At 42.4% G+C, this 22136-nt stretch overlaps 2 protein-coding genes across 2 annotated transcripts in view; one reads left to right on the plus strand and one right to left on the minus strand.

Annotated features, from left to right (window-relative positions):
• Positions 1-18969: 18969 nt before the first annotated feature.
• On the minus strand, positions 18970-20670 carry LOC142835642 (large ribosomal subunit protein eL43-like). The gene is made up of 2 exons (XM_075949240.1): positions 20556-20670; positions 18970-19394 (listed from the first exon to the last, which is right to left on the minus strand). Exons 1-2 carry the CDS (start codon positions 20668-20670, stop codon positions 19057-19059), a joined length of 453 nt encoding a protein of 150 aa, XP_075805355.1. The 3' UTR covers positions 18970-19056.
• The window catches only part of Pcca (propionyl-CoA carboxylase subunit alpha), a 281682-nt gene continuing 280139 nt past the window's right edge, over positions 20594-22136 (plus strand). Inside the window, exon 1 of the mRNA XM_075950227.1 lies at positions 20594-20866. Within this exon, the coding sequence (XP_075806342.1) occupies positions 20786-20866 (81 nt within the window). The 5' untranslated portion in view covers positions 20594-20785. The remainder of the gene's footprint in view (positions 20867-22136) is intronic.

The raw sequence follows: 22136 nt of genomic DNA on the forward strand, positions 1-22136 counted from the left end.
TAGTTATTGTACTTACTGTATATAATTTTTCATATGTTAGTTATAGCCTTTTTAAATTTTAGACAAAAAGGGGAAATATAGTGATATTTTATCTGTGTTTTAACAAATAAAGCTTGCCTGAAGATCAGAGTGCAGAGCAAAGCCACTAGAGCCCAGGGAATGGTAGCACACTTCTAATTTACTCAGATCTTGTCTTTTTCTACTTCCCATGTAGATTAGATTCATGTATGTCTCTCTTAGGGTCCTCATTGTTGTCTTGGTTCTCTGGAGTTGTGATTTGTGGGCTGGTTTTTCTTTGCTTTATGTCTAAAAGCCACTTATGAATGAATACATATTATATTTGTCTTTCTGGGTCTGGGTTACCTCACTCAATATGATGTTTTCTAGATCAATCCATTTGCCTGAAAATTTCAAGATGTCATTTTTTTTCTGCTGTGTAGTACTCCATTGTGTGAATATACCACATTTTCCTTATCCATTATTCAGTCAAGGGGCATTTAGGTTGTTTCCAGGTTCTGGCTATGACAAACAATGCTTCTATGAACATAGTTGAGCACATGCCCTTGAGGTATTATTGAGCATCCTTTGGATATACACCCAAAAGTGGTATTACTGGGTCTTGAGGAAAGTGGTTTCCTATTTTTCTCAGAAATCACCATACTGATTTCCAAAGGCGCTGTACCAGCTTGCATTCCCACCAACAATGGAGGAGTGTTCCCTTTACCCCACAACCTCTCCATCATAAGCAGTCATCAGTGTTTTTGATCTTGGCCATTCTTACAGGTGTAGGATCGAATCTCAGAGTTGTTTTGATTTGCATTTCTCTGATGGCTAAGGGTGTTGGACATTTCCTTAAGTGTCTTTCAGCCATTTTATATTCCTCTGTTGAGAGTTCTCTGTTTAGGTCTGTACTCTATTTCTTTTATTGGATTATTTGTTCTGATGATCAGTTTCTTGAGTTCTTCGTATTATTAGAGATCAGCCCTGCTCCTCTGGAGGTCGCTGGCTCGGGTCTGTTCCTGCAGAGATTGCTGGCTTGGGCCAATTCCCATGGATGTCTCTGGTTTGGATTTGCTTCTACAGAGGTCTCTGGCTCAGGCTCTGTCCTGCAGAGGTCCCTGCCTCAGGCTCTGTCTTGCAGAGGTCTCTGGCTCGGACTTGCTCCCTTGGTGGTTGCTCCCTTGTACCTGCTCCTGTGGAGGTCACTGTCTCCAGCCTGCTACTGCAGAGGTCACCCTCTCTGGCTCAAGACTGCTTCCTCAGAGGTCCCTTACTTGGCTTTGGCTTGCTCCCTCAGTGGTTGCTCCCTCATCCTGACTCGGGGTTTTTATTAAGAACAATCAAAATTTGTCCTACAGGTTAGCCTTGAACTCAGAGATTCACCTGTCTCTGCCTCCCAAGTGAGTGCTGTGTATCGGCGTAAATAAATGCAAGGCAAAAATTAAAGAATATATACAGTTTTAATGTTTAAATAAACTTATAGAACCGAGGTTCCCGCATAGCACAGGAGGTAGGAAAGCAAAGGCCAGCGGCCTCCCGTGCGCCCGATTTATTGGTATGCATTCGCCCGAGGCAAACCTGCCCCCTAAAGGGGCTGGCTTAACCCTACATCTCCCCCTTTTGTCTAAATAAGACAGAACTAAACCTAATATAACTATAAACAATAATAACAAATGATAAATATAACAAACAATATTGAGAACAAAAGTTTTTCTAGACATTCTTTCTCAAGGAGTCTAAATAATGTAGAGAGTAACTACAATTAAATAATCTTCAACTCCATCAAAGATCTGAGAAGGGAATAAATATTACTTAACAAATGAGAGATATCCAAAATGTGCAACAAATGACAGAGACAACTGACTACCTGGGCAATCACCCAAAGTCTCGTTTGCAATGTTGAGTCAACCAACTTTGGCTAAGGCATAACATAACTGACATACCATTATCAAGTGCAAAAAACTTTCTTAGAATTATCCTACCCTGTCTTGACAAGATAAGACAATCCTGTTTCATATCTTAGTCAGTAGTTGAGATATGGGCTTTTCTTAACCCAAAGGCCAGTTCTGCCAAGAAGACAAGCTCCCAGTGGAGTGTCTTTGGTGCTCAACGTTCTCTCGGGAGTAGAGTGGTGTTGCCAGGAGTAATTGTGTCTTGTTGGCACAGAATTCTAGGTTAGATTAAAGGCCATTTTCTACAGCTCTTCAAAGAGGCTGAAGATTATACTATCTATACTAAATATAATCTCTATGTATCTAAAAGACCTGATTAACCTAAAAATAAATATGACAAACATATAATTCTCAATACCTATCTAATTTGAAAACTAAGAGAATAAACAACTGTGCAATATAGAAGACAATGATCTTCACCTGTAAACAATGTCATTACATATCAAATGTAAACAATGTTATTACATAAATAGTACCAGAGGTAGAAATGTACATTGTGATATGATAGATGTATCCATACAATATAAGCATACTCTTATACAAAAATAGAGGTAGGAACACTCACATTCAATATTCAATATATCAATATACAAGAAACAGTACCAATATAATTTTCTAAAAACAGTAAGTCACAAATACCATTCATCCCATCAAACCAGTTAATCCGCCTTTTTTTTTTAAAATATACCCCTAATTCCATACAATATCTCCCCATCCCCTCAACCCTAAACCAACCACTAAAGATGTCCCTAACCCTGTGGGCAAACTCTGTTGGGAGAGGGGACGTCGTCCTCTTAGATTGCTTCTAGCTGACATGGGGGCAACGTTCTTCTTAGGGGCCCCTGTGAAAGCAAATGATGGTAAAATTCCCAAATTAACCTTTGACCTAAGAAAATTATAACTAGTCTCTGAGCATTTTGAGAAGGTCCGGCCAGAGTGTTGTCAAAAATGTGCATCATTTGAAATTGTCTCCAGCAGTTGGTACCAAAAAACAGGTCTAATATTAGCGCTTAAAAAAAAAATCATGACGTCATAAAAACCAGATTGAGTTGATGTTGTGGGGCCCCATCTTCATCCTGGAAACTTCAAAGATTACTGTAGGAAAATATGTTGCTTGATATGGGAAATTTAAACATTAACAACAAGGACATATACTGACATATAAAGAAAGACACAGATATGAGGAAAGGCAAAGAAAGTTTGTAGTAATAAGGGTGGCGGGGCTGCGTCCCCAGCACCCCGGCTGCCTGCTCGGCTAGCTTATGCCCCGAAATAATTACACGGACACTGTATTCTTTTAATCACTGCTTGGCCCTGTAGCTGTAGCCCTTACTGGCTAATTCTGATATCCCGATCAACCCATCTCTAATAATCTGTGAGCACCGGTCTTACCGGGAAGATTCTAGCCTAAGTCCATCCTGGGTCGGAGCTGGGGCATGGCGTCTCTCTGAGGCATCTGCTCCGGAGAGGAGAGCTGTGGAGTCTGAGCTCACTTCCTTTTCCTCCCAGCATTTTGTTCTGTTTACTCCTCCCACCTATCTTCTAACCAATGAAATGGGCCAAGGCAGTTCCTTTATTAGCCAATGACCTTCCTCCATCAAAAGTTTATCAAGTATAAAATTATTCTTATTCTGTCCCATTTCATGGCTCCTGACCTGAGACAGAAACTCTGAAATAACTCTTATCAACAGGCTTGGAATTGAAGAGGGACTGAGCCATAGTCCAACTCCAAAACCAGCTCTACACATTTATAAAGAAGTGTTCAATAAAACATATAAATATATATAAAAAATCAATACTTACAGTATGTATAGAATTTTATTGTTGATACTTAGTGGGTCGTAACTATTTTCCATCCATCAGTAATTAAATATTCAGGGTCCCTTAAATTCTTTGAAGATGAGTATTTTTCTGTGGAGATAAGAAAAGAACCCTGCCCCCAACCTATCTGTAAACCTTATCCTCAGTATGCTCGCCATCCTTGTGAATGAATTGTTATTTGTCTTTTCCAAGTGACTTCTCTTCTTCAAACTGAACCTTTATTAATTTTGACGGTATCCATAATTTTTCCTCACCTGTGGAGATAAGAGCAAAACCCCTTCCCCAACGCAGCACATCTCCTGGCTTCCATTGTGAGGTCAGCACATCCTTGAAATAAACTGGTTGATTTAGTTCAGCAGACTTTTCCGTTATCCAATGTCTTTCTGCAGCCATCGTTCCTTTCTCATTAGCGTTGAGAAAGTTCAAGCTTAACAAAGCATTATGTAACCTATTTCTGGGGGTGTTTTCCACCCCTTTCTGTTTGCTCAACATATCCTTTATAGTTCGATTTGATCTTTCTATGACTGCTTGACCTGTAGGACTGTATGGTATACCTGTAACATGCTTGATATTGTAATAATCAAAAAACCGTTTCATTTTCCGAGAGACATAAGCAGGACCATTATCTATCTTTATTTGTGTAGGTATACCCATGATAGCCATGACTTCTAATAAATGAGTGATTACTGAATCAGCTTTTTCTGAACTTAAAGCAGTTGCCCACTGAAAGCCTGAATAAGTGTCAATGGTGTGATGAATGTACTTCAATTTGCCAAATTCTGCAAAGTGGAACACATCCATCTGCCAGATTTCATTCCTATGGTTGCCCTTCAGATTAGCCCCTGCTGGCAGTGGCGTTTGGTTATAGAAAGAGCAGGTAGGGCATTTCTTTACAATCTCCTTAGCTTGTTGCCATGTAATACAAAACTCTTTCTTCAAACCTTTGCTATTAACATGATGTTTTTTATGAAATTCAGAGGCTTGTAGCACACTACCATTCAATAATTGATCAATTTCTGCATTACCTTGTGCTAGAGGACCTGGCAGACCCGTATGGGATCAGATGTGTGTTATGTACATAGGGCAAAGCCTGTTCCTGATCAAATCTTGAACCTGGATAAACAATGAGATTAGTTCTGTATCATCAGGTATAAATTCAGCAGTTTCAATATGTAAAATAACTCTTTCTGCATATTGTGAATCAGTAACTATATTAATAGGTTCTTTAAAATCTCTTAGTACCATAAGAATGGCATATAATTCTGCCTTCTGGACAGAATCATAAGGACTTTGTTCCACCTTACTAAAGTCTTCTGATTTGTAACCTGCCTTTCCTGATTTATTGGCATCAGTATAGAATGTACGGGCTCCAGTTATTGGGGCATCACGGACGATTCGAGGATGGATCCAAGAAGTTCTCTTTATGAAGTTAAGCCGCTTGCTTTTTGGATAGTTGTTATTAATGTCTCCCAAAAAATTAGCACAAGCTCTTTGCTATAGTTCATTATCTTCCCATAATTTCTTTAGTTCATCAGCAGTGAAAGGCACTATAATTTCTGCTGGGTCTATGCTTGCTAGTTGACGAAGTCTCAGCTTGCGTTTTATAATTAACTCAGAGACTTTTTCCACATAAGTTTTCAGTTTCTTACTTGGTTTATGTGGTAAAAAGATCCATTCCAAGATAATATCATCTCTCTGCATTTAAATTCCTGTAGGAGAAATTTTTGATGGTAATATGATGAGAATATAATCGAGCTCTGGATTCACTCTGTCCACATGTGCCTGTTGTAATTTCTCCTCAATCATTGTCAGTTCCTTTTCTGCTTCAGCTGTTAATTCTCTGGGACTGTTTAAATCTTTATCACCATCCAACGTTTTGTTCAAATCAATTATTAGATCAGGTGTTATCCCAATAGCTGGTTGTAGACTGGAAATGTCTCCTAACAGTCTTTGAAAGTCATTAAGAGTCCCTAGGCGATCTCTCCGAATTTGTGCCTTTTGTGTCTTAATTTTTTGCAAACCTATTCTATAACCTAAATACTTAAGAGAATCTCCCTTCTGAATCTTTTCAGGAGCAATTTGCAATCCCCATTTGGGTAAAAGTATCTGTATTTCTTCAAACAGTCTGTTCAAGGTATCTATGTTTAAATCGGATAACAAAATGTCGTACATGTAATGGTATACTATAGATTTGGGAAATTTCTTGTGTATTATTTGCAATGGTTGGTTCATAAAATATTGGCACAGGGAGGGGCTATTTAACATACCCTGGGGGAGGATTGCCCAATGGTACCTCCTCGAAGGTTGAGAATTGTTATAAGTAGGCACTGTGAAGGCAAATTTTTCTCTATCTTCTTTTTGCAAAGATATAGTGAAAAACAATCCTTTAAATCAATAACTATGAGAGGCCATCCTTTTGGTAATAAAGAGGGCAAAGGAATTCCAGATTGCAGAGGGCACATAGGTTGAATAACCTTGTTGATGGCCCTGAGATCTGTCACCATTCTCCATTTACCTGATTTTTTCTTAACCACAAATACAGGAGAATTCCAAGGGCTGGTAGATTCTTCTATATGTCCAGCATCTAGTTGTTCTTGTACCAGCTGTTCTAAAGCCTGTAACTTTTCCTCAGCTAAAGGCCATTGCTTTGTACATATTGGTTTCTCAGTCAACCATTTTAGAGGCAAGGCTGTTGGTATCTCTGAAGGGACATCAATTGCTTGTTCTTGCACAGCCCGAATGGCCAGTTTTCTCCATTTGTAATATCTTTTAATATTATTCTCAGAAATATAGGTTCTAGAAGTAGCAGGAATGTTAATTTGGGTATTCCATTGTTGTAATAGGTCACGACCCCATAAATTCATTGCAATATTGGCTACATATGGCCTTAATTTTCCTATTTGTCCCTCTGGCCCTATACATTCAACCCATCTTGTGCTCTGCCTTACTCGAGATAGGGTTCCAATTCCCAGGAGCTGAACATTTACATTCTGAAGAGGCCAATATGGATGCCAAGATTCTGGGGTAATGATACTTATATCAGCACCTGTGTCCAGCAGGCCAGTAATAAAAATGCCATTTACATACACTCTCAGCTTAGGTCTTTGATCATTTATAGAAGTTTGCCAAAACACATGTAACTCATCTTTCTGATCACTATTGCTTGTAACAGTAGGCATGTGGCTTCCTAATTGTCCTGACGAGGCATGTTCTCTGCAGAAACTGGAAATGACTGAACCATGTTTGCCATGGGGGCCTGTCAGCCCCCCCCCCCCACGTTTCCTGTCTGTTTGCGATTGCCTTGTCTATCTCTTGTAGACCTGCATTCATTCATCCAATGTCTGCCTTTTCCACATCTTCTACATAAACCTGAAGGCTGAGTCCTTCTATTTCTGTTATTTCTAGAAGATGCATTATTATTATTTCTGAAAATCCGTTGTTTACAATTCCTTTTCATATGACCCATTTTGCCACAATTAAAACATTTGGTATTCTGGTGTCTCCTTTTACCATTGGAAATTGCTTCTTCTACCCATGCTTCAGTGCCATAGTCAAATGTGTCAACATTCAGTGTATGCGAGACCCATTCTTCCAAGGGCGCTGATCTGAACCTTAAAGGCCCCAAGATCTTTTTGCATTCCACATTTGCATTTTCGTAAGCCAAAGACTCAATCATTATACGTCTTGCTTCTGTGTCAGATATCCCTATTTGTACAGCCTTAGTTAGTCTTTGTAAAAAGTCACTAAAGGGTTCTCTCTGACCCTGTTTAACTCTGACAAATGATTCCATTCTCTGTCCTGGGTCTTGTACCCTGTCCCAAGCCCTTAAGGCTGATGTAGTACACATGGAGAGTGTGTTTTCATCCAAATTAGCTTGTTCCTGAGGGTCGGAAAAGAGCCCTTCACCTAGAATTTTATCTAGGGAAATGTCACTTCCCTTCACCTTTTCCTGCTGTTCTAAAAGTCTAGCCTCTTGCCTGAATAAGCATTTCCATTTCAATTGCGGTCCACTCTCAAGGACTGCGGAGCTCAGCTGGAGCCAGTCCGAGGGGGTTGCTCTGCTTGTTGTGGCCCAAGATTTTAGCATCTCTTTAACAAAAGAGGCGTGCATCCCAAAATTCATGACAGCCTGTTTAATTTCTTTGAGATCATTCATACGGACAGGCTCTCATGTATCTTCCTTGATGACCCTAGGGTTTCTGGAACCAATCACCTTTTCTGTTGTTATTACTGGAAAGGCATGTAGAGCTGTAGGTAGAGCTTTGTGGAAATTGTCCTGGAGGGATTTATCCACAGATGTAGTTAAAATTGCCTTTCTACCCTTTGCTCTTCTTCATCAGAATTTAGAAATTCCTCAATCTTTTCAATTCTATTCACCATTGCTTTTTGCAATGTCTGAATCTCCTGTCCAGAATTATGTTCCAAAGCCTTCATTGAGGATTCTAAAGTATGAAATTTGTCCATTATAGATAACTTGTCATCTTTGGACATAATTTTTATGGCATAAACCGTGCCTTCTTGTATTGATAATCTTTCCGCCAATCTGTCATAAGCTTTAGACAAAATTCGATTGTCACATTCAGCAGTTTTGATTCTCTCAGTTAATGTTTTAGTTCCTACAGAAAGGGACTGCTGAAGCTTATGATCCAAATCAGCTGTTCCTTCTTCCATAGTAATGAATTTCTCCTTAACATCAGCCTGTACCTTTTCTAAATTTTTCTCAGTTAACCGAGTCATGTTAAACAAAGATCTGTTTTCTTCCCGGAGAACTTCAAACTGATTCTTGAGAAGATTGTTGTCATTCTCAATAGTTTTTAAACATTCAACCTCTGCCTTAAGAGATTTCATCATTTTTCTATTGTCAAACCATATAGTGCTAAGGAAAATTATGAATCCCAGAAATATCCATAAATGTGGGGTGATAGACACCTCTTGTAAAATCTCCTACATGGTACATTCAAAAAAGCTGTTGAAATCTGAAACAGTCACTTTCTCAGACATTTTATTTATAAAAGAAAAAATTCTTTGACCGGTTCCTGCCAGTGGTGGCGAAAGAGTCCACTTGAGTCCACGTGGCCCAAGTCTGAAATAAATGACTCAAAACCAAAATTGGAGCAGACACCAGGCTGATTAATAGCAATTGGGCCGGAAAAGGTACAGAGAGAAAGCCGCCAAAGTGAACAAATCAAAGGGACCGGAGTGTTTGAGCCGGCTCATAGGGCCGCCGTCATGTGACCCGAGCACCGGCGGAGGTGGGAGGGGAACAGAGACTGATCACGCTGTTACAGAGGCGCTTGTGCCACTGTCAGGCAGGGCGGGGCCCGGGAGTGCTAATACTCCCCTCCCGTTTGACTTTTTAGCAGGAAAGATCAAGTAGCTCAGAATCTCAGCTGCGTCCTAGTCGGACCGGCTGAAAGGGTACAGTCTGCGCGCCCAGGGAGACTGCCGCTGGGAGCGGTGGCCCCAAGAGACTCCGATTTGGGGCAGGTCTCCACAAAGCCCCACGGGGCGGGCGCCAAATGTATCGGCGTAAATAAATGCAAGGCAAAAATTAAAGAATATATACAGTTTTAATGTTTAAATAAACTTACAGAACCGAGGTTCCCGTGTAGCACAGGAGATAGGAAAGAAAAGGCCAGCGGCCTCCCGTGCGCCCGATTTATTCGTATGCATTCGCCCGAGGCAAACCCGCCCCCTAAAGGGGCTGGCTTAACCCTACAGTGCTGGGATTAAAGGGGTGAGCCACCACTGCTGGCTAAAATAGTTTTTAAAAGAAGAGAAAAATAAATATCCATGAATAAAGGGTAGTAGGATACATCCACATTTTAATGTATATGCACATTGCTTATTTTGTGAGAATAGGAAGACGAAATTATTAGAAATAGATACTTGTGGAAGAAAAGGGGTATAAACAATAGGGTGGGAGTGAGGAGTTGAAGTAACCTGTTTTGTGTAGTTTTTGCTTTTAAATCATGTAAGTGATTTACATATTCAAAGTAAAGCCAAATAGGAAAAGTTAAGTTGAGCAAAATGAAAAATAACTGAATAGGAACAGAAACAGAGGGAAAGAATTGAATATAATGATCACTTAAAGTAATTTAAAGTTAATTTAAAACATAGAACACTGTAAGATTTTCCAAGACATAGATTTAAAGGGTAAATAAAGGTATTTTGAAATGCATTCAGCAAGTTTGTTACTAGTCATATTTTTAGTCCTATAGTTTTGAAACTTCTCTGTACAGATAAGATAAAACAAGTATTAACTTTATTGAGAATCATGATTTTATAAGACAATATCGAATTAAGGTAGAGATAAGGCAAAGAGGCAGGGGTGTCCCTCTTGGTAGAAAAACTGCCTACCATGGCTGAGGCCCTGGATTTGGTCCCAGGGAAGGTGTTCTTGAGTGTACACTCACACATGCACACACGTAAAGATTAAAAACACTGGAATTTAACATTTGAATTTATTTTTATTATTTTACATTATGTATATGTGCATGTATCTGCGTGTGTAAGTATGTGCACACGAGTGTAGTTGCCACCTCATGTGGTTGCTGGGAGTCAGACTCAGGTCCTCTGAAAGAGCAGAATGTGTTCTTAACAACTGAGTCATTTGTCCAGCCCTGGAATTGAATTTTAATTGAAACTCTCAGTTTAGGCACAGTTTCTACAAACATACATATGTAATTCATCCAATAGATATTTTTGTGCACAGTGTAAGGCGCAGATACAGAGACAGCAGTGAGGAGTAGAGACACTGTCTCCACGTGCTTTCCAGTTTCTGGGGGATTCCTAGAAATTCTGTGATAGGGGCTTCTGGTAGGACATCTGACTATAGGTTGACATCATCCTTTTTATTTTATCTTATTATTTATTTATTAATGTTTGTTTTTTTGAGACAGGGTTTCTCTGTAGCTTTGGAGCCAGTCCTGGAACTAGCTCTTGTAGACCAGGCTGGCCTTGAACTCACAGAGATCTGCCTGCCTCTTCCTGGGATTAAAGGCAGGCGCCACCACTGCCCGGCGTTGAGGTCATCCTTAACACAGCAGGAAGTTCAGCTCTCTGAGTTTAATCGCCAGCTGGGTTTTAGCCTGTAGGGTCTTTGCCGTTGAGATTCAATGCAGACTTTCTCACGTCCCTTTCAAAAGATGAATCCTCTGGGCTTTAAATTGTGACTAGCAAAGCTCAACATAGGTGGTAAAACTGAGCATCCTAGTCCCACTGTGTGCCTAGAGTAGTCACAGTTTGGAGAGACAGAAAGTCACTTGATAGCTGTCAGATTCTGGGAGCAGGGGAAGTGGGGAGTAAATGGTTAATGCCTGAGTTTTTCTTTCGCCAGGTAAAAACCTGCTGGAGATAGACGGCACAGATGGAGACAGATAGGTGGTGTCAATGTACTGACAATGACTTATGCTGTCACAAGTAACTACAATGTTATATTTTATCATAATTAACAAAAAAGCCCAAGTGTTTACCACTCTAGTTGGTGGTGTGAACTTGGGAGAATGGAACTTAAAACCGAGGTGGGCTAAAGTCTCATGTAATAACCAACTTTTTTCATAGCTGCTACCCCGCTATAGCAAGCCTTGACTATTCCAACATAGTTGAAACATAAGAAAATGGCCTTAAAACCAACTTTATGACAACAATTGAAGTCCTTAAAGAAGAAATTAATAAATCCCTTAAAGAAATCCAGGAAAGCACAAAACAATTGGAGAAAATAAATAAATAAATAAATCACTCAAAGAAAATCAAGAAATAAACAAGTTGATAGAAATGAGTAAAACTGTTCAAGACCTGAAAATGGAAATAGAAGCAATAAAGAAAATACAAGCAGGGAGTTCTGGAAATGGAAAAGGTGGATAGTCAGGGTCAGTTGATCGATTCTCCATTGCCCTGTGAATATCTGACTCCCAGGTTTTATTTAGAACAGTAAAGGTAACCACTTCACTCTTCTCAAACTAACAGCGATTCTTCTGCTTCAGCTTCTCAGCTGCTAAGATTACAGACATGAGCTACCACATCTGGCTTTTAGTGTCAGTTCTTTCTCAGAAACCTTCTTTTAGACCTATTCATGTGTGTGAGTGCTTTGTTTCATGTGTGTAGATGTACCACATGCATGTCAGATGCTCAATAAAGTCAGAAAGTGGCCTCTGGTCCCTTGAAACTGGAGTTATGGGTAGTTGTGAGCCAATGTGGGTGTTGAGAACCAAACTCAGATCCTCTGAAAGAGCAATAAGTGCTCTTAACCCCTGAGCTACCTCTCCATCCCTAGTGTTGTTTATTCTTTTTCCTTTTTTTCCCCTTTTTTTTCTGAGACAGGGTTTCTCTGTGTAGCTTTTGGCTGCCTTGGAATGTGCTCTGTAGACCAGGCTGACATTGAACTCACAGAGATCCACCTACCTCTGCCTCCCAAGTGCTGGGATTAAAGGAGTACACCACCACTGCGCTGTGTTTTTTCTCAAAAAAAAAGTTCTAAATGAAAGACCCTACTTCAAAAAAGTTTCCAAAACAAAAAATAAGACAGACAATTCCTGGGAAGGAAGGGCATCCTTGGTTGTCCTTTTGCCTACACACACACACACACACACACACACATACACACACACACACTACACAAACACACACAGGCAGGCATGCAGACACCAGATACAGCACAGAAACACACACACACACACAAACAGATGTACACAGACACAGACATGCACACACACATACAGATATACACAGACACATAAAACATATTACAGGTATACCAAATAATCCTACAGGTCAGACAGTTATAGAAAGATCAAATCGTACTATAAAGGATATGCTGAACAAACAGAAAGGGGAAATGATGTGGGAGTGTCATATATCAATCTGTTGATTTCATTGGCTAATAAAGAAACTGCCTTGGCCCATTTTATAGGTTAGAACATAGGTGGGTGGAGTAAACAGAACAGAATGCTGGGAGGAAGAGGAAGTGAGCTCAGACTCGATAGCTCTGCTCTCTGGAGCAGACACGATGAAGCTCTGACCCAGGATGGACATAGGCTAGAATCTTCCCGGTAAGTGCACTTTGGGGTGCTACACACTTTATTAGAAATGGGCTCGTCCAGGTGCGAGAGTTAGCCGAGAAGAGGCTAGATATAATGGGCCAAGCAGTGTTTAAAAGAATACAATTTGTGTGTTATTTCGGGGCATAAGCTAGCCAGGCGGCTGGGAGCTGGGGCGGCAGGAATGCAACCCACAGCTCCTACTACAGAATATCATCATTTTTCTTCAGTGCACTACTTTTTACTCTTCAGACGAACAATTCTTTGTGTGGGTGTGTGGGTGTGTGTACCTGTGTTGGTACACGTATGTCATGCCATGCAAAGGAAGGCCAGAGAACAGTTTGTCGAGTTGGCTCTCTCCTTCCGTGTTGTGGGTCCCAGGAATCAAACTCAGGTCCTCCCACTTGGTGGTATGTCCTTTTAAAGGATCATCATGCCATCCCTCCCCCAGATAAATGCTAAGTGTCTTGAAAAAGTAGATCATGTTTATCTATTTTATTGTAGATGGAGACTGCTTGTTTGTTTCCCTGCCACTCAGACCTGAATAACCACACAGAAACTATTTTAATTACAACACTGTTTGGCCATTACTCTAGCATATTCCTAGCTAGCTCTTACATCTTAAATTAATCCATTTTTATCAATCTGTGTATCATGATGAGGCTGTGGCCTATTGGAAAGGTTCCTAAGGTTCTGGTGTGTCCTTCTCCTTCAGCAGCTACATGGTGTCTCTTTGACTCTGCCTCCTCTCTCTCTCTCTCTCTCTCTCTCTCTCTCTCTCTCTCTCTCTCTCTCTCTCTCTTTCTCTCTCTCTCTCTCTTTCTCTCTCTCTGTTCTACTCTCTCACCTGGCTTTGCCCTGCTAAGCCATTGGCTGAAGCAGCTTTATTCATTAACCAATGGTAATAAAACATATTCACAGCATACAGAGGGGAATCCCACATCATTTAATACTGATTGGAACAGATGAACTAAATGCACTTATTGAATGAAATATTCCTTTACACTATGTGAAGATGTGTTGCTGCAAGTGGTTTAGTAAAGAGCTGGATGGCCATTAGCTAGGCAGGAAGAAGTTCGGTAGGACTTCTGGGGACAGAGGATTTGGAGAGTTGCCAGCTAGACTTGGAGGAAGCAGGGTGGGCAGCAGAGAGTAAAGGTAACTGAGCCATGTAAAAGAACTTAGTTTAAAAGATATAGATTAATTTAAATTATAAGAACTAGTTAGGAACAAGCCTAAGCTAAGGGTGAGCTTTCATAATTAATACTAAGTCTCCATGTCATTACATGTGAGCTGGGAGCCCAAAGAAAAAGCCTGCTATGGGCTGGAGAGATGGCTCAGTGGTTAAGAGCATTGTCTCGTCTTCCAAAGGTCCTGAGTTCAATTCCCAGCAACCACATGGTGGCTCACAACGATCTGTACTGAGATCCGGAGTCCTCTTCTAGCCTGCAGGCAGAATACAGACAGAATACTGAAAATACTGTATACATAATAAATAAATAAATCTTAAAAAAAAGAAAAAGCCTGCTACAGAATGCAGCTCTCTGACCTTATACTGTTTATTTAGGGTGCTGAACTAATTTCATTTATTGTTAGGAATCTTTATTAGCAAACAAGAGAAGTCTAGCTTATTTAAATAGAAATTTAACATGTTGAAGAATCACTGGCAAGATCTTCTAATGCCTTGAGAATGAACTTAAAGAAATTGCCTGAAAAAAAAAAAGTTCCATTGCTCCTGCAAGACCACAGCAAATACCACAACAATAACAAATGCTTAGAAACTTCTGGTGGAAAGTAAACTATTCTAGCCACTATGGAAGTCAGCATGTTAGATCCACAAAAAACTAAAAACACACCTCTGTATGACCAACCATGCCACTCCTTTGTATTTACCTAGAAGACTCTATGTCAACATGCCAGAGATACTTCCACACCAGTTTATTGTGCTACCTTCCACAGCATTTAAATGAAGAAGAGATAAGGAAAATGTGATCTCTCTCTCTCTCTCTCTCTCTCTCTCTCTCTCTCTCTCTCTCTCCCTCTCTCTCTGTGTTGTGTGTGTATGTACGTCAGAGAACAACTTATGGGAGTTGGTTCTCTCTTCCCATGCATGATGTGGGTCCCAGGAATCAACTCCATTATATAAAACCAATTATATATAATAGATTCTTTTAACCATAAAGAAGAATGAAATTAAATAGTTTTCAGGAAAATTGACACAATTGGAGACAATCATATTAAATTAAGCCAGTCTTAGAAAGATGAATATTGCATGTTTTCCCTCATTTGTGATTCATAGATTTATACAGTCACATGAAGATCCTATGTGTATGTGTGTGTGTGTGTTGTGTATGTATTAAAGTAGAAGTGAAATTGTTTAGGGGAACAAAGACAAACAGGAAAGGGAGGGACAAGACAAAAGAGGGAAGGGGGAATGGGGTGTGAGAGAAATGTACAATATACAATATATACCTTTGAGAAAGCTGAATATTAAAAGCAAACAAAACCATGGTACAAAATCCGTTGGCAATGGTAGTGGTTTGACTAGGAACTGTCCCCCAGAGGCTCAGGCATTAGCACACTTGGTCCCCAGTTGTCTGTGTGGTTTGGGCAGGTTTAGGAGGTGCAGCCCCGCTGGTTGACGTGTGTCATTTGAGTAGGCTTTGAGGACTTAAGGCTTTGTCCTGCTTCTGCTTTGCTTTCTCTGCTCTATTCTTGAGGTTGAGGATTTGAGCTCCCAGCTTCCTACTCTGGCAATCATGCCTACGGCCACACTTTTTCCCACCACTGAGGACTCATCCCGCTGCATCTACGAGCCCAAGTAAACTCCTCCTTGCATAACTTACCTTGGTCTTGGTGTTTTCCCACAAAAACAGAAAAGCAACTAATAAACTCTGTGAGCTTGAAATGGATATCATGACTAGATACCTGAGCCTAGGACCTCTGCCTGAGAGGTCTCAGTAGTGGGAAATAGATGATATGTAACCCCTGCCTCACCGCCTTGTTGCCGTTGTTTGATTTTTGAGACAGGGTGTCACTCTGTAGCTCAGATTAGCCAAGAGTTCATTATGTATTACCTGCTGGTTTTGAACTTGCTATGGTCCAGGCTCAGCCTCGCAAGTTCTGGAACTACAGGTATGTGTCATCATGCCTATAATTTTAAAAAGATTGTCATGCAGTTAAGTGTGCATGGGTACAGAAGTATGTGGATCTCCACGCCTTACCTATTTATTGTGTCCCTTTGTAGGAAAGGGTTACTTATCTCTATTATGGAATTCTTTGAGAGGATGCTTTGGTTTGTTTAGACTCATTTGGTGAGGGTTGTGGGTGGGTAGGACTAAGACAAAAATCCACTCACCACTGATATCCAGGAGATGCTACATTGACTGATAGAATGTAGTATCATTTTAAGGTGGGAATTTAGTGTTTCAGAACGAAGTTCCAGCTATTTCTAGAGCTCTGCCAAAGATTGTTCTACAAGAATCAGATAAAGAAGACAACGTGATTTTGCCTAAAGTATTGGCAGAAGTGAACAAAACGTTTGGCTGCTGGGCTGGAGAGATGGCTCAGTCGTTTAAGGCTGGGCTGGCAACCAAAAACATCAGAAGGTTTGGCTGCTAAACAGGGAATGTGAGAAAGGACATCGTGTGAGAAGTTACTCCAGTATGGTTAGCACTTCTGTAGGGCTGCATCCACGTCTCTCATGGTAGCTTCTGGTCAGCAGACAGACAGTTAGGCAAAGGGGAGACTGTGGACTAACACAACTTCCAGGAAACAATGTTTCATATCTTACAGTGGTAACTTGGTGGGAGTGGTAGTCACAGCTTGACTTTTGCAGTCTAATTGTTTTTCAGATTTCTCTTTTGGTTAACGCTAATCTAGGAAACACAGAGAAGAGAATTCTAGGTGGTTTCTAGTCTAGCATTGCTAATAGTCATCAGGGGCAACCAAGGCTCTGCTTCAGCTTACCGTTCGTGCACCAGAATCATGTACAGTTTCTCTTCTGCTTACTTAGTATATTGATCAGGCTAAGTCAAGGAAGTAGAGCCTTTGTATATATGTCACGGCTATGGGGGCAGAGTTCCTAGTAATCTGCATTTATAGGGTGCCATATATATGTAGTTCAAAGTTTGTGGTCTCCCAGTGGAGTGCAGTGCAAGCTTGCTGTTTGTTGTGGATGTAGCTTCTTGGGACTCTAGAAAGTTCTAGTGACTGTTCTAATGCCATGATAAAATACTATGACCAAAGCAGTTTATAGGAGGAAAGGTTTCATCTGTCATGTGACAGCATGGGTGGCGGGGAGAGACCCACACACATACCCATTCATGCCTGAGGCAGGACAAGGCAGGAAGAGTGGCCCCATGCCATGCCTGGGTAACACAGGAGAGCTGGCCCTGAAGGTGTAGGCCTGGGAGATCTGACCCTGAGGATGGGAAAGCAGGAGAGCTGGCCCCGCCCCTTGCTCACTGCTGCAAGGGGTGAACTGCCAGGGCAATGCAGGAGAGCTCATTCTGGTGGTGAGGACAAGGGAGAGCTGGCAGGCTGATCAACCCAGCAACCCAGGCCCAGAACCAGGGTTATGAGTTGGCCCACCCCAACATCCTCCCTGACTGATCCGCTGGAGCATGTGAAGGGGTTGGTCCTGAAGACCCAAAGCTGCAGGATCTCCAAGACACAGGGCAAGAGCAGAATAACCAAGAGGAGCTCCAGAGAGGGCCCAGCATCAATGGTGTAGCAGAAATAAGAGCCTTGGAACCAGACCAGCGACTCTTTGCAATGAAAATTTGCAAGTAAAGATATGTGGATAAAAATGTTCACTCAGTGACTCATTGTGCCATCCTACAGCTTCCAGAATGAGATTGTTTTTTTTCTCTTTCTCTTGAACTTTGTTTTATTTTATTTTGGGGGGAAGGCTGTAAGGGATAGGGGAATGAATGGGGTGGAGATCCATGATATGAAAGACATAACCAATAAATAAAAGGAAGTAGGAAAAAGAAGAAAAGAGAAAAGAAGGAAGGGTTTATGATTCCAGAAGGATGGAAAACATGGCAGCAGGCAGGCAGATATGGCATTGGAGCAGTAGCTGAGGGCTCACATCTGCATCCACAAACTGGAAACATTGGGAACTACCCCATCCCCAGTGATATCTTCCAGGAAGGCCATACCTCCTAATCCTCCTCAAACAGCCGTTACCTGGGGACCAAGTATTCAAATGCTAGAGACTTATGGGGGACATCATTTCCAAGTCACCACACTTTCCTTACTATCCAACTTATTTTTGCTCTATAACCAAGAAACAATAGTAGAGGATCAGTTGGATGGTTCTAACAGGAAATGGAAGATCAAGAATGAGTTGGCACTAGACTTCTCAAGAACCACCTAGAATCTGGAGTGTGATCTAAATATACTTTCACAACTCTGAGGATTACTTTCTGCTGGTCACAGATAGAGAACTGGATGAAGGGGCTGGAGAGATGGCTCAGTGGTTAAGAGAACTGATATTTCTTGCAGAGGACCTGAGTTCAGCTCTCTGAAGTCACGTGGTGCCTGGCAACCAATTGTAATTCCAGCTCCAGGGTAGCCAACATCTTCTGACTTCCACGGACACGTGATACACACATATACATGTAGGCAAAGCATAAACTGAATCTTTTTTTTAAATATTTATTTATTTATTTATTATGTATACAATATTCTGTCTGTGTGTATGTCTGCAGGCCAGAAGAGGACACCAGACCTCATTACAGATGGTTGTGAGCCACCATGTGGTTGCTGGGAATTGAACTCAGGACCTTTGGAAGAGCAGGCAGTGCTCTTAACCACTGAGCCATCTCTCCAGCCCCCATAAACTGAATTTTAAAAACACTTAGATGAAATATAATGAATAATTGTTTTCAGATAATTGCTAACAGGAAGCATGGTTTGGGGATAGTAAGCATCACAAACCACATGACGCAAATCCTGTAAGGTTTTGCGATGTTCAGCTCAAAAGATCAATTTTCCTTTGGAAGTGTTGTCTTAGAATTGTGCATTCCATCAGTGACAGGGTCATCAATGCTGTCTATGATATTGAAAGTGATGGTTTTACCAAAAGCATGCAGTAGCCTTAAAGAGCCTTCACTCCCTGGTTGACATTGTTGGGGTTCTCTCTCTCTCTCTTTTTTTTTTTTTTTACGTAAATTAACCCATTTATTTAGTTGGCTGTGCACTGTTGTAGTAGGCTTGGGTATCAAATGGTAGCACTTTTACTGGTCTTTCAGTTCCTTCAGTCTTCTGATGGCAGACTTCACTGTGACGGCAGAAGTCGTGTTGTAGGTCCAGGCCCCGCCAGCCACTGTCTTCATGCAGGAGCCACAGTGCCAGATGCCAGCGGCTCGTCTCTTCATCTTGGTCTTGCCACAGAAGAAGTATGTGTACTTGGTGTGCTGGCTGATTTCAATTTTCTTCACCATTTTCCGGAGGGAGGCACCGTAGCGGGTCCCGTATTTCCCGACGATCCCGACCTTCTTGGTGCGTTTAGCCACGTCGCCGGAACCTAAGCCAAGCACAGAGAGCTGGGGTTCAAGCTTCCTTATGGCGGGGCCTTATTTCCGGAGACTTGATGAACTGGTTAGAATACAGTTTTAGCTGTGTTGTGGAACACTGTCCACTGGTCATTAACATGGCGGTTGCCCTTTCGAAACCAGAACATCTGTGATTATTCAGATGAGACCTCATAAATTAAGGTTCCATTAATTAAAGAGTCGATTAATGGTCCCTTGTGAAGGGTTGGTAGGGCTCAGAAGGTTCTGTCTCTCTCTGAGGATACGTAATGGCAATGGTTTGCTGGGGCAGCGTCCCTTCCATTACCAATGTTCTAAGTAACCCCAGTTAAAGTCAGAGGATCACAAAGCCGGACGGGTGGAGTCATGTATCTGGCCTGTCATCAGTGTCCTAACTAGGGTGGGTATTGCTCGTTTTTTTGATAATTGTTCACATGTTCGTAGGGAAAGTTAATGAGGTGAGCTGCCATAACAGACAAAATGTCAGAGATTTAAATAAAAGAAAGGTTAGCTATTCTCGCATAACAGTGCAGTAGGAGACTGCAGTGACGGCTGTAGTGTCGGCGACCTGGGCTCTTCAGAGTATATTCCAGGTTCATGATGTGGTTAACTTCTGGTTCCAGATTCCACCAACATGTCTTCGTTAGGAAAGAAGGTCACGCGCCGACGCAGGCGGATCTCTGAAATCGAGGCCAATTTTCTTACAAAATGGAGACCAACACAATTAGTTTCTGCTACAGGCCCGTCTCACCGAAGGAATCTCTGTCATAAAAACAAAGCCTAAAAAAACGAATCCAAAGAGCAAAAAAACGGTGGTTAAAGTCGTAGCGAGAGAAGGAAGGGCAAGGGAAATCGAGTTTCCTAACTAGGAAACTGGGTTTAGCCTCTGGCGCCAGTGCAATAGGTAATCCTTTGCCTTTATGATCCTACTGCAGAGCTTGCTGCTCTCTGCGGTCCGCAAACCTGTCTTTCTTGCTCTCCCCAGGCAGCAGCTGCCTGACTTCGTGACCCTTTCAAACTGATTCCTCGGGGCAGGCAAAGTAATTGAGCGTCCGTCCCAATACAGAGGTGTTTACAGGTGAGATTTGCTTTAAAATACCCAGCAAGAAAGTAAAAGGGGCACGGATGCACCCGATTGGCTAGCGGTGGATCTGTGGCCGCCCAGTGTGGGCTCTAAGCCAGCTTTTTCAGCGCGGGGAGACGCGGTCGTGGGAGAACCGTGGTCGGCTCCCCCCGGGTCCTAACGCGCGCCCGCTCTCCGCTGGCCGGGTCTGGAGCCGCTCCGTCTGGGATCCGCTCCCTCCGCGACCCACTCATCCGGGGGCGGAGCTTAGGACCCGAGGCTCCTGATTGGCCGTATCCCGGACGCTCCCCTTCCCCGCCCCTTGACGGGGGTGAGAGGTCAGCGGCCGGCCGGTGTGCAGGGTCGACAATGGCGGGGCTGTGGGTCGGGACGGTGGCGGCCGGGCGACATTGGCGGCGGCCCCCGCAGCAACTGCTGTGGATGCTGAAGGTGAGCAACGCCGGGCTTGCCTGCAACGGCCTGGCTGCCCCGGGTTCCCAGGCGGCACCCGCGGTGCATCCCGGCTGCCCCAGGCCGCATATCCCGAGCCGGCTGTGCTCACATTCCGTCCTGGCAGGGGCATCCCTGGGAGAAGGCTCGCGCCCCAGGGCTCTAGCCTGAGCTCTTCCGGGCGGGCACGGGCCTTCCAATGGAGAGAAACCCTCTGCGGGTGCTGGGGTCCCAGCGCCTGGCGGAGCTGGCTTCTCCCAGCTTTCCAGACAGCTTGTAAGAGTTCTACAGTTCACGTGCTCCTTTGCTGACTTTGCAGCGACTTTGAAGGATTGCTGTGTGAATATGGATTGCTATGTGAATAGTTAAAAGACTGCGAGTTTGTACAAAGGTTTGAAAGAAAAAGAAAATTGTTCTAAGTCAGGATTGTTAAGAGTCCACAAGTGTGAGCCGAAAGCCTGTTTAAACTGTATGGCACCACTTTATACTGCGTGGGAAACGCACCTTCTGCATTTATTTCTCTTCCTTGGCAGTGCTTACTTAGCCTGGTTAGAAACATACTTCACCGCCAGTCACCCTGGGTGTCATGGTAACATTTTGGCCCACAGATTGGAGTTTGTGTGAGCCTCCTTTCTCCTTACTCATGGAATATGTTGTCACTTGCCGCACTGACTTACTTAAGTTTTAAAGTGGATTTACTGTTCCTTGAGCAAAGGGTGAAAACCCTTTGAGAGCTGTTGTTGTGTGCCTATTAAGCTTCCCTGTCTTTTCTGATGTATATCGTTCAGTCAGTTGCGAAGTGTTGTGCGTCTGTAATCACGTCATTGGAAAGGCTGCGGTAGGATTGGGAGTTCACCACCATGCTAGGTTATGTAGAAGAAACCTGTGTCAAATCTTTCTCTACCTCCCCGGGGCGGTATAAAATCTCTATAATGTTTGGTTTATGGTTATTTTGAAATTTGAGTTGGAAGACCCTTCAGAAATGATCTGCCTCATATTTTTTGTTGTTTGTTTGTTTTTGTTTTTGATTTAGATGGAAGTCTCTCTGTACAGCCCTGGCTGTTCTGTAATGCTCTGTGTACACCAGACTGACCTCAGACTCACAGAGATCCACCTGCCGTTCGCCTCTGGGTGCTGTGTGTACTTCCATAGCCAAGCTCATTTCATTCTCTTTAAGGAAGTGGAAACAGGTCCATTAGGCATCGTGAGCTGAAGGATAGTTTCTGACGTATTAGTCTCAGAATGTTGGCTCTCACTGTTCCGTGTGTTG

The sequence above is a fragment of the Microtus pennsylvanicus genome, chromosome 15 (genome assembly GCF_037038515.1).
Source record: "Microtus pennsylvanicus isolate mMicPen1 chromosome 15, mMicPen1.hap1, whole genome shotgun sequence".
Lineage (NCBI taxonomy): Eukaryota > Metazoa > Chordata > Mammalia > Rodentia > Cricetidae > Microtus > Microtus pennsylvanicus.